General features: G+C 45.3%; 2 protein-coding genes across 2 annotated transcripts, besides 1 other annotated feature; both read right to left on the reverse strand.

The window, feature by feature from the left end:
• Positions 1–4549: 4549 nt before the first annotated feature.
• Positions 4550–4699: a sequence feature (Protein overlapping with rRNA (EURHEDRAFT_452120, EYE96692.1) was converted to a misc_feature.).
• A 592-nt stretch (positions 4700–5291) lies between these two features.
• On the reverse strand, positions 5292–5659 carry EURHEDRAFT_552463 (uncharacterized protein). Its single transcript, XM_040787559.1, has one exon. The coding sequence runs from the start codon at positions 5587–5589 to the stop codon at positions 5308–5310; it is 282 nt and encodes a 93-aa protein (XP_040640381.1). The 5' UTR covers positions 5590–5659; the 3' UTR covers positions 5292–5307.
• A 1476-nt stretch (positions 5660–7135) lies between these two features.
• EURHEDRAFT_552466 (uncharacterized protein) lies at positions 7136–14917 on the reverse strand (the record flags this gene model as incomplete). The annotated part of the gene is made up of 24 exons (XM_040787560.1): positions 7136–7978; positions 8029–8373; positions 8426–8533; positions 8584–8744; positions 8797–9024; positions 9075–9171; positions 9220–9299; positions 9355–9724; positions 9775–10315; positions 10441–10540; positions 10592–10808; positions 10857–10958; positions 11008–11172; positions 11225–11526; positions 11582–11653; positions 11706–11915; positions 11967–12041; positions 12136–12591; positions 12648–12882; positions 12954–13183; positions 13218–13461; positions 13515–13543; positions 13596–13811; positions 13864–14917. The coding sequence occupies 24 exons, from the start codon at positions 14915–14917 to the stop codon at positions 7136–7138; spliced, it is 6480 nt and encodes a 2159-aa protein (XP_040640382.1).
• Between the last annotated feature and the right edge of the window lie 2246 nt (positions 14918–17163).

Raw genomic sequence — 17163 nt, forward strand, 5'->3', positions numbered from 1 at the left:
CGTTCAACCAAGAGCATCAGTATTTAAAGCTTTATTCCTTAGTGATTTCACCAACTTCAAAACGCGCATAGGCAATCTAGTAATTTTATTTTATATTTATCATATCACAAAGTGCAACTATTCTTGATAAAAGAAAAATTCACAACTGCTGGGGGGTGTCACAGGCTGCGCCTGTTGTCACGGGCTCGGAATAGTAGATAATAACGAACTGAATTCCTATCTAGACTATTGTAGCCATCGACGAGAATATCGAATCTGGAGAAGAAAAGAGAAGAGGAAGTCTATCTAGGTAATGAAGGGGTTTTATAGAGGTTGTTGCCGACATGGTTGAGTAGCAGCATTTGCGATGTATCATTCATTGCTGCAGTGTTGAGCCGTCATATATGAGCCGTCATATATGAACCGTCATATATGAGTCGTCACACCTGTTGCATAAGTGATATGTTAGTCAGGTGGAGAGGCTATCAGATGGCCCGGGGTAGCCCTGGGCACTGCCCTCTGTAGCCCTGGGCTGCCCAGGGCCACCTGCAGGCAGGTGGCAGTATAGTCTAATTATATCACGTCGATAGTAGGGCAGTGGGTTTATCTTGTGATAGATCAATAATATGGTTCTTATCATGTGGAGTAACCAGTGATGAACAGTTCAACAGACCCCAATGCACCTAACACACTTCCCTCACTCAGAGAAAATCTGGTAAGTCTCTCAATTCTTTCTTCACCCACACAAGTCTATTTGGTTGTACTCATTATGTCTCAACAGTCTGATATCTACTCCTCATCTCTCTATGAGGGTGACCCTATAGCTGCATTCAATCTGCAACCTACTCAGGCCACTCTAACTGAGACTCCTTCTTCATCCTATGTCAATTCTGATAGCCTTACACAATTCACTCCTCAGCCGAATTTCGACCAGCAGTTACTTATATCCACATCTGATTCTGATTTTTCTCACCCACCTGCAATCCCATCAAGTCTAACATGTATTCGACCTGACCGTTTCACCGAATTCATCCAATATACCAACATGAATAAGGAGGAGTTTGTCAATTGGTGGCTACAAACAACATATGGAAAAAGCCCTGGGGCAAAAACATTCAACTGGGATCGAACTGGGCATCTATCTGAAGTGTGGAAACACTTTGATCAGATTGCTTCTGTTACTGATGGGTTTCCAAAAGTGAAATGTCAACGATGTGGCAAGATATTTGATCATCCTGGACATACCAAAGGGGGAACCAACTCAATGGGTAGACATTTTAAGGGAGAGAAATGTCAACGAGCTGCCATGCAAACTCAGCAGTCAAGTATTCGACAGCTTATGCAAGATGAGGTTAGTCAACCCCTGATTGGAATGCTCTGTTATTAAAAGTAGCCAGGCTAGTAAATCCTCAAAAAGTAATCGCACTGTAAGTAGAGAAGAATGGGAAGAAGAGCTCATCAATACAATTGCAGCCCTACGGCTTCTACTCCAGATTGTGGAGCATCCACAGTTCCGGAAGTTTATACAAGTATCTCGTCTAGCCATTTCTTCACCTGAGTTTCCTTCTGCTAGGACAGTTGGCCGACGGCTGAAAAGTATTGTCAAGCAACGTCAGCAAAATATCCTTCAGAGACTTCCTGTAGGTGCAAAGCTCTCCATTGCCCTTGACTGCTGGACATCTCCATTTCAACAAGCATTTATGGCAGTTACTGGCTACTTTATTGATTACAATTGGAACTACCGAGAGATATTGCTTGGCTTTGAGCCACTTCATGGAACACATTCAGGGGTGAATCTGAGTGCTGTCCTTCTGGATCTACTCCAGCAGCATCAAATTGCTGATCGGGTACTTACAATTACCACTGATAATGCATCAAACAATAATACATTCATATCAAGCATTCAAGAATCTGTCCAGTCACTTGGCCTTGATGATGGCATTTCTATTATCCAGGTTCCATGCATCGCCCATGTTATTCAACTCAGTCTCAAACAGCTTCTTGGTCAGATGAAGGCCAATCCGCGAAATGAGACTGTTGAAATGTGGTCAGAAGCTCGGTCTCAATCAGTTCATACAAATGCAAGGCAACAAAAACAGGAGATTGTGGATACTTTGAATAAGGTGAGCTATATGATTCATTAATCTACCACTATACTTTATATCCCTCTCTAACTCTCTCTGATCTTAGATTCGTAACTTGGCAATATACATTAATGCAAGTCCTCAACGCCGTGAAGCATTCTATAATCTCCAAACTGGTTTGCCAAAGCTAGTTCCGATCCAAGATGTAAAGACTCGCTGGAATTCCACATTCCTAATGCTTCGTCGTGCAAAGCGATTGCAGTCCATATTTAATGAGTTTTGCTCTGAATATCGCCTTCGAGTCCTAAAACTTGATCAGGAGGAATGGCGCCAGATTGAGTATCTCCTCTGGATCACTCAGCCCTTCTACAAGTTCACTACTGCACTATCAAAAACAACTGATGTGACCTTCCATATTGTCTTTGATATTTACAACCAGCTTTTTGAACATTTGGAAAGGTCAACTCAGCAGCTTCAACGGAAGAAGGTTCCTTGGAAACAGTTAATGCTCAAAGCACTAGGTGCAGCAAGAGATAAGCTTGCAGATTACTATAGCAAAACAGACGAGGTTGATGGTGATCTATTTGCAATTGGCACAATGCTTGCACCAGAGAACAAGCTACAGTTCTTCTCTGGAAAGGACTGGGATGATGACCATGACTGGCGCCAGCAATATCATCAAAGTTTTGAAGCCTACATCAAGCCATACAAACAACGCCTTGCTCATTCCCAGACATCATTACAGGTCCAAGCATCATCGCTACCAAGATCAGCAATTGAAATGTCTCTTAAAGGAGCAAAGTCTCACCGTTTGGGCCAACGTGATGAGCTTGCACAGTATCTTGAAGCTGGTATGTGAGCCTGTGGCATCCCTATCTGTCTATAGTCTTCACCATTTGCTAATGCAAAATATAGATACTGTTGACATTCCCCCTCGTACATTCTGGAAAGAGAATCAGTATAAATACCCTGCTCTTGCTAGTGTCGCACGAGATGTCCTGTCTATTCCAGCAACTGGTGCAGGGGTGGAACGGCTTTTCAATTCTGCCCGAGATATCTGTCACTACCGTCGGGGCTCATTGAATGCCACTACCATCCAGGATCTTATGATGTATATGTGTGCATCAAGATTTAACCTTGAGGAGCAGCAGCTTGAATTGCTTGATGACTTTCTCTCTGAAGAAGAGAAACAGGAGGCAACTGAAGAAAAGAGTACAGAGCTTCTTGATGACCTTGATCCAATCAGTGATGATGAAGATAATGCAGTGCTTGTCTATGAACAGTCTGCAACACAACAGCTTTCAGAGCAAGCCACAGGGAAGAAGCGAAGGAATATGGCATCTGAAGCAGAAGCCGAGGGCCAGGAAGGTGCCCAATCTGATGATGGAGCAGATATTCCACTGCCTGAGATAGCCAGTACCCAGCGGCGGATGTCAAGGAGCCGGAAGCGCTCAAGACATTGGGATGATGATTTTGTACATTATTAGCTGTATATCATCGAGTAATTCAATTGATTTCAGGCAGAATCTGGCCACAAACTTGCTTCCCCATCCCTTTACTTTGCATGTAAGCGAATACCAAGATTACCGATAAAAACAGCATAAATAATGCATGTCACGGGGTCCCCTATGTTTGCACTGTTTGACCGCCCGCCGGGCGCCCGTTAATGCCCGCCGGGCAGGCACTTAGGGCCCGTTAACGCCCGCCGGGCAGGGGAAGACTGCCCACTGCCCGCCCTTGGGCGGGCACGGACTGAGCCCGGCTGGGCATGCCCAGGGCGGTGCCGAGGTCTACTTGTTATACGCTTGATTTATCTTGAAAAAAAAAAAAAAAGAGAAAATTCTGTCAGTATCTACAATCATAGTAGTAGTTATACAATGTGTAGATAACCTGCTGAATACAAAATTTACATGTTATATCTTATACAAAACTAGTATATGCAGTGCCTGAATGGGTTGAATATTGACTGCACACGGCTACTTGAAAGACACTTAGGGTAAGTGTCCTGTCTCGAAATACAACTAACTAGAACCCTAGGTACGCATCAGTTGGTATTGTTCGGTAAGGAACCTCTATATTCCGACACCCTCGCTTTTTGCTCGGCAGTTATATACAGTAGTTAGCTTAGCCGATAGCCACCGACCAATCAACCATCCACTACACACCAAAAGGCGGGCTGGCAGAATGACAATGTTAAAAAGGTTATTATCCTTTACGCTAAATCACTTTTAAGGAAAGATTTGATTGTGACTATGTGCAGATGCCAAGATAGCTCGGTGTTTTGAAGTTGGAAAAGGACAGCCAATGATCAGTGGCTGTAGCATGCCATTAGATTAGAAGGATTCTAAGGGATTGAGATTGCGCGGCGCTGCGCGATGTTGGGTGATGGTTCACCCCCATCTATAGCGCACTCACCCAGGCTCACCTCTGGTCGCTCTACTCTAACTCACTCAAAAAGTACTTGGTACTTATTTAACTAGAAGGTAAGTACATACGACCATAGGGTGTGGAAAACAGGGCTTCCCGTCCGCTCAGCCGTACTTAAGCCACACGCCGGCCGGTTAGTAGTTGGGTGGGTGACCACCAGCGAATCCCGGCTGTTGTATGTTTTTTTGTTTATTTTTCCCCCTCACTGAGAAATTGGTGATGCCTTGAGGTGATCAGTGGTGAGTGTGACGGCTCAGCGCGTCAACGCCAGCCTGATGCCTCAGTGGCTTATATCGACGAACGCCGCCATCCGAGTAAACAAAGAAAGCACTTAGCGCGGCCACACAACACATAGATGAAAGGCCCTTTTCCTGTAGATGGATTTCCTCTTCTCTTTTCTTCCCCAGATTCGATATTCTCGTCGATGGTTGCAATAGTCAAGATAGGAACATTAATTCATTATTATCTACTATTCCGAGCCCGTGACACCAAAGAGGACTAAGAAGAAAGAGCAGTGCCGTGGAAGATGCAGCAATCAAGGACATTACAGACAAACCTGTCAGGAAAATATAGGGACCTATGAGGAAAATGATTCTGAATAGTTTCAATTGGTTTTCTGGTGTTAGAGTTGAATCTACTAGTATTATTTAATGGTGGTGTGGTCAAGTGTCTCACACACTTATCTGTCTCACTCGCTTATCATGCACATTATTTGAAGAAATGATTCTAGCCGCATGCAAATCTGTATCGGATATCAGGTGAGTCACGAGTCAATAAACATTTCAGGGAGTGGGCGGCAATATACCCTAGCGCTGGATCAACAAATCGAGTAGCGTAGCCATTGAATACATTTTTCATAGTCAAAAAAGTTGCCATCTCTCTTGAAGGTAGTCATTACACAGTAAACACAGAAGCCCACCAGGATATAAGAAATAAACAAACGTCCTGGACCCCCAGCTGCCAATGGCTTTCCAGTGCCAATGGCCAGCCCGGTACCGATGGATCCTGCAATTGCGAACATGTTTACATGGCGGAGTTTGAGCTCTCTGCGAAGTTCCACATCTTGACTAGAAAGTTGCTGGCTATCTCCCTCCACCATGTCTGGGGCCTCGCTATTATAGAGGGCATGCTTTTTATCTATACCGAACTTTTCTGGAATATTAATATATTAGGCTGATAAGGTAAAAGGGAGTGCCGGTTCGTAGTCGAGGAAAAGGCGTAATAAGATTCAGCATGGCTAAGAACAGTGACTCCAAGAAAGTTCGAGATTATAAGTGCGGAGTGTTCCTCCCCCGACAAGTTCGATGGAATTCCGGTTTTTGATAACAAATAGAAAATAATCTCATTTAGACTTAAATAATGCTTCTAAGCATGGTGGTTTGCTGCATTCTACCGGGCCGAGAAGCTAGTCGGCCACGCCCTATGAACCACCTAGTTTCTGGCTTAGGAATATTTGCTCGTTGACAACAGATCCCAGAAGAGAAGAATGTTTCTCAATCGGCTTTGTAACGGGGTATGTATGGGACCAAGCCATCTTCGTAATCGCACCGAGATAGTTATTACCCCTCTAACACGCATTCCTGTCCGAGAAAGTTAGGGCTTCCGGGCGGACCGAGATCTGTTCAGTGACTTCCGGGTCCAGACTGGAACTGCAGAATCAACCCAATAAGAACTTTTGTTTCCGAGGAATTGGCAAGATACTGGACAGGAGCGATAATTGATCTGCAAAAGCAGGGAGAGACATGAGTATTCCTGTTAATCATTTGCAGTTAGAAAATCATCCGAGTAGTAAAAGTCGTAAATGTAAATAGCTATGTATAACTAACTATAGTTATAAATATATATCACTCACTATGGCGAAAATTGGGGTTAGCATCCAGTTTAAGTGTTATCAAACTAACGTGTCTTTATTCAAGATCCCCCCAAATAAATAATAAGTTAAGCGTATGTCCCAGGTTCCAAATTGAAGCGCCAAAGTATAATCATTGATTTCGTTACTCAGCATCATTGTGCCAAAGGATTGGCTAAGCGTGATGGCCTTGACTATCCTTCTCAGTAATACCCACGCTCTTGACTTCATCCCTCGACACAGGGTTGGATGTATCTCCACTGCGGCTCAACCACATGAAAATACGGCACCTCTGCCGCCATCGATTTATGTCAATTTCTATATGATGGGAAGTTTTGATTTTACATGATTGCAAGCTTGTTGAACCTGTGCGTACTTGATGGGGAGGTATCTTTGAGTGGTGAGTTTGCGGATATATCAGTATAGAGGGCATTTACAAGTTGCACAAAGGTAATAGCGTTAAAATGTCTTGGTTGGATGATCTTCAACGACATTAATGGGATTAGAAGTGGCGCATTGCACCAGCACTTCAATCATTGCAGCCATTCATTCTACGTGAAGCCTGGAAGTACAGGTCGGTGAAAAGATCCTTGTATTGTAACAGTTTGGCCATGTTTGATCAAATTAATTCTGTTATACACTACTCCAAAGTCGGTTTTGGGTGCATAGTTGACTTTGGATGAGTGAATGGTTACAACTGAAGATATCCGTATTCATACGATAATAACCTACTGCACGATGAAATACCTCTAGAGAACAATCTAGGTACATGCAATAGGATATAAATACAGGTAAATCAAGTAATAATGTCAGATCTAGCCTCCAACTCCGCAGTAGAAGCAAGCTTACGCTCCACTCCATCGACCTCGTACCTGATGGATCTGAGAACACGAACAGCTTCACGAGCCCCAGCCCTCCATTTCTCGGGTGACGTACGTAGGATATGCTTCTCGAAGCCATGGAGTGACCACGTTTCCGTCAGATTGCTTAGTTTGGATTCAACGTTGCCGATCTGAGGAGTGATGCTTTCCAGCACCTCGATTTCAGAAAAGGTGAGAGGGCGCTTGAAAGCTGCCTTCCAACTATCGCGGACGGCTCGGATGGTCCTAGTCGCTTTGTCAATCTCGATCAAGACGTTGATACCTTGCGTGAACAGAAAAGCCCTGATATGGATCTTCAGGGTACCCGCAGAAGCACGAGTTCCCCATTCTCCGCCTAAGACTGTATCGCACAGTTTCTGTATCGAGATTAGAATCTGGCCGTGAAGGGTTTCGCGGGCACGGCGCTGCTCGTAAATCCTGGTAAAGATAATCCTCCAACGCCTCTGTAGATGCACAATTATCTCGGGATTAAAGCCCATGTACTCGTCCTCTTCAGACTTGTTCATATCTTGTCGTTTCTCATCGGAGACAGCGACTGCTTCTGCCATTCCCTGGAAGTCCTGAAGTATGTCGCTCAACTTGGTAACGCGAACTCCCTTCTCGAAGAAGCTGCTCAGGTGCAAAGGGTGGGTCGCTTTGTCGTCAAGAGTGATGATACACATTTTGTCCTTTCCATTGTACAGACGAAAAGAGCTCAAGAGGTCTTCTTGCAGCCTTTGGAGGAAGCTAGAGTCTGAAATAGAAAAAGTTCGTAAAACCTGCAAATTCCGTTAGTACTATTATACCGGCAGCGATCAAACCAACTTACAGCTTGAACTTGGTTTATGAGTTCGGATATTCCCCTCAGCGGAAGCGGCCAGTTACTAAGATTCAGAACAACAGTAGCAAGAAAGTCAGAGTTTCTTCTTCTGATAAAGGCGTCCGGACGGGAACGGCCGAAGAGGAACCTGCGCTGATTCATGACTCGTTCCAGGTTGCTAGCAATTGTGCAGAAGCCGGCAGTCAGATTTAAGAGACAGCTTCCGTAAGCCAGCGTTGCTTGATCTGGCATCAATCCGGACTTCGCATTGCGAGCATGGATTATGGCGGGGAGGTGCAGCGCTGCCCAGGACCATGGGATGGCCACTGCATTCCCGGGGTTAATCATGCTTAACTATCCTTCAAGTTAGCCCCATCTCCCTTCAATGTAATATTTCTGACTTTACCAGATATGTAGCCGTGAAGTCAAACACAGACACCAACGCCTCATACGCAAAGAGCGCGTTGAGGTCAATGTATTCGACATGATACAGGAATGCCGAGACTTGCGAGGCCTTGTACGTGTTAGCGTTTGGTACCATACTAATGGAACATTTTGACTCACAAAAACATTGAAATCGTTCAATGCCATTGTATTGCGAATTCCCTCTGCAAATAACACGGCGCTATGTGCAGTCTCCAGGCTAGTGTTCATCATTTGATGTTGTAGGGTGCACCAGACCCTATGGTGCAACGCTCGACCAAACCGTATGTTTATTTGCGGGTCTTTTTGAATGTAAGCCATCAATACCCCTAATGATAGAAACAGGTTGTTTACCTAAGAAACGTGCCAGATGAACTTGCTCTAACATCATTGTGAGACTCTGACGACTCGTCCATTCTTTTGCCAGTCGATGAAACAAGAGATCTTCCAAGCATGAAGCAGTTGCTGCAAGTTGTCTGTTGGTTCGAATGTGAAACTGTGCAAGAATCGTTGCTTCGGGTGATTGCTCGAAAGATGCGACAACTGTCAATTCCTCGATTAGGTTCTCTAGCCAGCGCCTCCCTTGGTGAAATGTTAGTTCATCGCGTTTGCCTGTAGTTAAGTAGACTTACTGCGCTTTAGAAATGCTTCTTGGAAGTCATCGTCCATGATCCTTTGGAGGTAAAGTGGCGTGAGTTGGCAAAATACTGAACATATTCTCAATAGTCCCTTTTGACGAGTTAGCCAATATCTTCCTAAAAGGCTTTCACTACTGACATTTACTCTTGAGGTACAGTATTCGGTATTTGGAACCTCGTGCGTGTATGGACAGCCTTTCAGTCTGTTTGGACAATTGCCTAAATGTAGACGTTAGTTTATGCAGGGTGCTTGGTCGAGCTTCACGTTACCTACCTCTGGTAATAAAGGAGGTACACCGTTTTTGTGTCTCTTGCTTCCAGAGTATGTTCAATGTGTCATAAAGGACAGCAACTATTTTTGGAAACTTAGGAACAATCCATTCGTTTGCACGTAGAAGCAGATCCTTGAATGAATACGACGCCATGTTCTCGGAACTACCGGCAGCCAACGGTGACCAAGGGAGAACCATTGCCTCGTTCGAGCCAGGAATGCAGAATATCCCAGACACGAGTGAGAGGCCCTCTTGCAAGGCGGTGTCTTCCGAGTTTAGGCTCTGTATTATCTTACCAGCCTGAACGACTATATCCAAAGGGATAAGAGAGACTTTTGAACGAGCAAACAAGTGTCCTTCGAACGCAATCGCCTTGAAAACATTAGAATACACCACAGAAGCAGACAAAGGTGTACACTTACAAACAGACACAGGAAGTTTTTCACGCGGCCGTCCTCCAGAGACGAAATATTGTAGGGCTCTTCCTCGCCTTCAAAGCGGCCAACGATATCGAACGCTTTTTTCCACTGGAACGCAAGTCTTGTCAAGTACAGTGACTTATGGGGCTTTAACAGTGCATCTAGTTGCTTGACTCTCGTTTCAATCATGCCTCTGCGTGCAAAAACGGTTTCCGCCATAACATAGTGAAAGACCGTTTCGACGCTTCTTTCCTCGACGGTATAACCTAGGTCGTATAAGACCGCAACGTCAATGGCGGAGGCGAGGTCGCCTGTAAGCACACAAATGTTGAAGAGGTCACTATATTTCCTTTTGGAAAGATACAGAACGCGAAGGTGGTCGAACAATTCAAATTCCCGAAAGAACTGTTCTTTGTCCACGTCGGATCCGAGCAAGTCGATTGTCTTCGCACGCAGCTTTGGAGAGATACGTCCTTGCTTCAGAAGAATGTTGCAAAGTCTCGAGTATCTGTGTATGGTGTTTCCTGAGACTTTCGTGCTATTACTGTAGTAAAAGTCAGTCAACTGAACATGCAAGATGCAATAAATCAATTGTCGTACCGGTGAATATATCCGATAAGCTCATCGAAAAGTTCACCACGCCGCAAAACCTCTACAGCTTCTTCGCACTTTCCGACAGTGTCGTAGGAGTGCGAGGCATTTACGAAAAGCCCCGCTTTCTCGTAGAAAATGGCAGCTTTCAGATGCTGACCGTTCTCCTCCCAAAGCCCTAAGATGACGTAAGTACCCGTTCATTAACAACATCCCGAAAGACACATACTGGCGACCCTTTCATATCTCTGGAGACTCTCCAAGCAAGTTGCTGCTTCTCGGAACATACCAATCTCGACAAAGAACCCAATGGCTTTGTCGTAATTGTCGGTGTAGCCATCCCGGTCCCCTGCCGCACGACAGGCCCTTCCTTGCTGCTCATAGAGATAGGCCTGGGACTCTGTAACCCCTTTCCTGTAACTGGCTTTCTTAAAGCAAAAGAGAGCCTTTTCAAGTTAGCGTTTCACTATATAGTCAGGATAAGTAAGCCCTACATCGGCAAAGTTTTTCTGGCGGAGGAGGTGCGCGCCACGCTTAATCCATCTCTCGGGATCAACCGAGCCACCTGCTCTCAAGACCTTGACCTTTTCCGCTACCTGGGAAAAAGTCAGTTTGATGATGATTGTCCGCTTGGAGAGCGCTTACGTCTGAATCATTCTGATTTACTACCTCAACGAATTGCTCACTCTCGTTGGCGCGAAGTGCCTGAACGATCGGGTCTACACTGTTTTCGTTGCTTTCAACAAACCACAGTTGATTCCGGGCTCTGGTGATCGCGACGTAGAGATGTTTCAATTCAGAGCACAGACCCTGTCCACGAGTTAGAAATCATTGCTTTTACCACCAACAGAAGAGGACTAACAATGTGTCGCTGAGAATCAAACTGACTCTTCGCTCCCCGAGCCAGAAGATGAAGACATCGATAGCTGCTTCCAAGGTCGCTTCCACTAAAAAAATCGTAAGCAAGAACATCATCGAACTCCATACCTTTACTCTCCAAGATAGTGAGAACAAGCGCGATTTCTCCAATTTGTTTCTGGAGTCGGTCCTTCGCGACATCATCGCGAACAAGAATCACTTGCTCAGCACCAAAGTCTGCAACTCTGTCATTAAGCTTCACGAGCCCGATCATCTTGGCAGAGAGAATCCTGGAATCAAAACCGGCTGTTTTTATAAGGGTAAGTTATGGTGTCTCCACTGCCTGGGTATGGGAAATTACCAAATATCATTGGTCGCGGACCCCCGACTTGACCTATTTCGGGATCTAATTTGTCAATCGCGTCAGGGAACCCTGAAGAGATTCAGTATTACCAGTCTCGTAGTATTTCTATACCGATCATTACCATTCCACAGCATTTGCATCGTAAAAGAAGCAAAACTCAAGATCCCTTGATGAGAACGATAGTTCTTTGCCAGCGAGAACTGGGTTGGCTTTGCCAATTCCAGTTGGCCTGTTTCAGCGGCGACAGAGTCATAATGCTCGAAGAACATGGCCTTTATCTCGGGGAATCGAAAGAATGAATCCTTAGATATGCATTGCGCAGTATCTCCAGCTAATACACTTAGAAAAAGGGTAATGCCAATTATTTTAGTTCGTTACTCACCAAGGTGAACTCCGCGAGCATCACAAACACAGCCGAGAAGTAGAACTATATCCAAGCACCGCAGATCTTGGACCTCTGGTTGTAGTTAGCATACAGAAAAAAAAAAAAAAAAAAAAAAAAAAAAAAAAAAAAAAAAAAAAAAAAAATCAACAGTCAATAAGAGCATTACCATCGACATAGATCTCCTCGAAACCTTGACGCACCAATTGACCCAAAGCAGGATCGTTCCTGATAGACCGCAGCAGCCCAAGCACCCGGTCTAGTTCATCCATTTCATTCCTCTGCTTTTTCAATTTCTCATAGCGTTCAAATGCTGCATATACCCGCTCACGGTCAGCCTCATCGTTGAATGCCGGAGATGTCTTGGAGCTTCTCGAGAGATATTGCTCACGAGTGAGCCATTCTAGTGATATGGCTGTTGAGCTTGAGCCCTTGATCACACCCACGATTTCTGAGAACAGAAGCTCTGGTGGGCACTGTGAAGGAATTATGCTGGCCAGACACGTCCAGTATTCAACTTTGAAAACGTTGAAGTCGACAGTTCGCGGTCGTTTGGAGACGCTTGATCCTTTGGCAACATGGCCTGGGCTTGTAATATCACTATGAAGAAAATTTTTCCGGTCGACTCTCCTGTACAACTGTTAGTACTATTTTCTTTACAGCAATTGTGAGTCGGGGAACTTGACTGGATGGTATCGTTGAGAAGTTGTAGCAGTCGATCATATGTGCAGACAAACGGGAAGCTCTTATCCTCCAGAGAAAACAACGACAACGGCTCACCAGATCCTTCGTCATCGAGTAGGTCATCTTCACTCATACCGGCTATAGGCTTCCCGTGAGCTTGAGTTTGGATCAAGCTTCTTGCGTAAGTTTGTAATTTCGAAGCCAGATACGGCGAGCGTGTGAGGAGAAGCTGCTCTATTTATTAGAAGGTCATAGGGCTCGTTTCAAAAAAAAAAAAAAAAGAAAAGAAAAAATCCAACTTACCTGTCGGACAGGCGGCCCGTCCGACATTTCTTGGGCCCTATATTTCGCGAGAATCTTGAAAAGAAGACAAGTAGTCTTCCCGGTCCCGCTTCGTCCCAGAATCAGGCTAGAGGTATTGAAATTGGTGATAATTTCATATTCCTCCGGAGATAAATCGAATGGAACCTCTTCGCTGCCAGTAGAATGGACTATAGTTCTTAAGAATGGTTCTGTGAGACTGTAGAACTTGTCTGTGTTGGGCGATTAGCGATACACTTCAAGGACTGTTAAGTGCAGAGACATGATACTTACTTGACATCTCGATCAACTCTTTGTTTGCGGCCTTTGGAGCAGGAGCAGCAGCAGGCTCTGGTTGGGGATATTTCCTGCTATCTTTTATGTTGTCAAATTTCACTGGCAAAAACCTCCCATCCGACTGCTGAATTGGACGCTGGCAGCACATATGAACATAATCTTCGGTATTATGGGCCCGCTGAAGGGAAATAACCTGATTGGTGGCATTTTGTATCTATTTCTTGTGTCAGTATTCTTCCCAACGTGAGTGGAATGGTTTAAACTAACCTCGTCTTCGGAGTCGACGATGTGCCAGACTGTGGGCATCAGATATATATCTTGCCATATGGAAAAGGATACTGTACTAACCCTTGACAACTTGCTTCCTCTCCCAGGGCTGATCCTCGTAGAAGCCAACGTCTATCTGCCACAGGATGGAGAGCTCACGTGTGACAACAGCCTTAAGAAGGGGTATTTGCATTTCATGTCTCTGCTTTTTTGTGCCGACACGGTTCGAGATATCCTTTCCTTTCCACTGGCCGCTAGCAAGCTCCCTGAGTTTACGCTCCACCCTCTCGAAGGACCCTGTACTGCATAAGCAAATTACCATTTTGATTTAAAAAAGGCATTTTCGCACCTGTGCGTGCTAGCTTCCTGGAGCTCTTGAAAGCCCGGTCTGTCAGCAGAACTTTCCAAAATCCGATGCGCTTCCCAAATATATCGTATTTGACACTGCTGCCTTTGGTATTCTCGGAAAGCTTGACATTGTAAACGGGCAGTGATGACTTTCCGGTCACCATTTCCCAGCAGAGCCTGCAAGGATAGGTATCGATGACAGTGCGTAAAATTGACATAGTCTTTCGGCTTTCGAGCTCCTCCTGAAGAGTTTGAACGGCTCGAAGTGACTCGGGCTTCTTGATACCGAGCAATGATAGCTGTTGCAAAGTCGGCTTAGGAATACTGAATTCTCTCTGATTTGACTGGCGTGCTTTATTCGTCTTCTTATCGTCCCTGTTTAGCATTCTCATCCCAGCAAGGAGAGGAAGATCCCGGGTCTTCTGAAGTTGCCTCGTTTCTTCGCTTTCTACGGAATGAGCCAAAGTAGCCAAGGACAGCATCAGAGCTGTGACTATATGCCACTCTTGACAAACTGACTGGATGCCATGGCTACTAGTGCAGTTCTCACACATCCTCACCAGCTTATGTGTGAGCTTATTGACAAGCTTCTTGTCCAGGTGGCTGTTCTTCAGCGAGAACCACTCATTCAGCGCCACAATATAGCGCTCGTGCGAGAGCAGTCGCTCAAGCAGACCATCAACTTCGAGCAGTATCTTCGCAATCTCTCGAATGCATGCCGATGACGCTTTTGTCATGATTGGGAGAGCAGCTCCGACCAAGGGAAAAGCTTGGTCGACCGTAATCAGCGGGTCATCATCCTGGATGAGTGGAAGGATGAGGCCTCGAACAAGTCCTTCTGAGACATTCTGGCTTAATTCTTGTTGTTGAAAAATTTGAAATAGCCTTTGGAGACGCGACAAAGCGCGATCAGTATGTAGCAAGACAGACTCGCGATTGGACCCGTCTTGGAATATGTTCAGTTTCCAGCTGGAAACGCTCGACACCGCGATGATATATTCTAGGTGACTTGGTGGCTTCTCTCGTAAAAGCAACGAAGATAAGTGGAATGCCATATTGGATATTAGTCTTGGAAAAAAAAACGCGTAGGCATTAGCGGCTTCAGTAAATCAACTTGCTGAATCCTGATACTCACTTCCGTGAATTCTGATGACTGGTAGCGACAACTGTGGTCTGAGTTGATGATGCTGGTTGATTCGATGGAACCGTCTTGCTTAATAGCCTTGGCTGATTTGATGGCACCAGCTCACGCACAGTCGGGGTTGTTATCTCCTCTGGATCACAGCAGCCCAGGGACTCCCATAAGCGTGTCGTTTGGGTAGCTGCGAGCTCTAGAAGCCAGGTAGGTAAATTGAACTTAAGTCTGGGACTAGTAGCAGACCTAAGATGACTGAGGATACTGAAATGATCACAAAGGAGATGGGGCGAAGCGAGGAAAGTCCAGGAGAGAGACGCATCGTGGTCATGTGCATGAAAGTGTCAAACAAAAAAGAGAGAAGTGAATAGGCTGGGCATTTTTTTGTTTGCTCAAACACTTGACTATAGTGAATGCAGCACTACTTTGCACATTGCTTTTTCTATTCCAATTCAAGCTTTTGCGTTATGGGGTCCCTTTCTAGGAATTAATCATGCGTATAATACGAGAGTTCCAATTCTTTACAGTATGTGGTGCACCCTTCTACCCAATCTTTGCTATACACCATTAGCTCTTATATGTGAATCGCTCTCCAATTGACAAATTTATGTGTCCCACAAAAAAGGAACTCGCTATGGGATGGCATCAAGCAATGTAAGAATGGACAATCCATTGGTACCTTTATGAGCACGAGCATGCTTGAGCCTCGTAATCCGGCTAATCCTGAGTGTGGTTCTCGAAAAAAGATCGTAGTAATTGTGCCGTAGAGGATTGGCTGCCAGTAAGCATTAGTCGGCATTGCCGTATTTCCTGAAAAAAAGCCCTGAAACTGTCCTCGACACATCCGGAGAATGGTGGAGGTTGTCACTAGGCGCTGACCGCAGTGCCATGACTCCAAGACACTGGGCTATGGACGTCCTCATCGAGGGATAAAAACGGTAGAGGTATGCCAACTCATTGCTTCTCGTGTTTCCTGGTCACAGGAAACTCAACTTTAGCATCTAGCATCCCTCAAAAGATATGACAAGAAGAGAAATCAACTCGTCGTCGATATGCTGGAGAAATTGATAAATTATGATAGTGCTGTGGGCGATGCGAGTCAATGTCCACACAGCAGATGTACCTCGTATGGAGGAGTCGCCTGTATAGTAATAGAGGATGTGCGAGGCCATGCATCCTCTGTTAGATGTAAATCTGGGAAATGATATATCATAGAACAATGGTTGAACAAGCTTTCACTAACCATTGTCCTCAGACTTCATTTCATCATCCAGGGCCACCACTACTCTGATTGTTCTCGCTTTTCACTTTCCAACTGTACTAAGCACCATGGATAATCTGGATCGCCTCCTTAATCGGTCCTCCGTTACATTCAAACGCGAGAAGAAACAACTCAAACCCCCTAGGCCTTGTGTGGCTCCGCAGCCTTGCAGCGAGCCCACGTGGATAGAAAGCAGAGGCATAATTTCGCCCACCGTCTGGTTGGCCGAGTGCCCTAGGAAGGTGCCGGTGGTGTGAAGAAATCTGACGAGACTCCAAAAATATGACAGTCTGAAAACCAAGAACAGATCGACTACTGGGTGTTCTTTCCAGGTTCGATGATACTGATGGCTACGATCATAATACAGAGCGGTTGTTGGAATCCCTGGCTCGGATTGCTGCTGGAGAAGTTTTCTGTGATATGGGTGAAGAGAAAATCAGGTTGACTAGTAGTGATCAACAATACCTCGATGCCGCCAAGTTGAAAGATGTCTAAAGTCACCATACCACGAGGCTTAATCGATACTTGGCTGGATTCGGCGCTCTGATGATGGCCGAACCACCTTTAGTTTATTATTATTATTATTTAATCAAGTTTATTGTCCATACCGAGCCCTAGAGCTATGACAGACCATTATCCGTGGACTTGAGGCCGTTAGCTATCCTACAGTCTCTTATCCATATAAGTTCCTGGGGCACTAGCCCCCTTCCATACTCTTTCTGATCCTTTTCCTCGCCCCAGACCGCCTGTTTGCGCAGGGCTTTCGAGCACTGTGCTCTCCTTGTGTTTCGTGCAGGATGGGTGCGGCCTAGGCTGACTTCAGCTCAGGCTACCCTTCCTGCTATCCTTCTCCTGTTCGAATTGCCTCTTCCAATGATTCCAATCCCCATTCATCATCTTTCTGG

The sequence above is a fragment of the Aspergillus ruber genome, assembly GCF_000600275.1.
Source record: "Aspergillus ruber CBS 135680 unplaced genomic scaffold scaffold00007, whole genome shotgun sequence".
Taxonomy (NCBI): Eukaryota; Fungi; Ascomycota; class Eurotiomycetes; order Eurotiales; family Aspergillaceae; genus Aspergillus; species Aspergillus ruber.

What these genes read in the sequence shown, in the direction of transcription:
- EURHEDRAFT_552463 (XM_040787559.1), bottom strand. Translation starts at nt 5,589, where the DNA reads ATGGTGGAGGGAGATAGCCAGCAACTTTCTAGTCAAGATGTGGAACTT.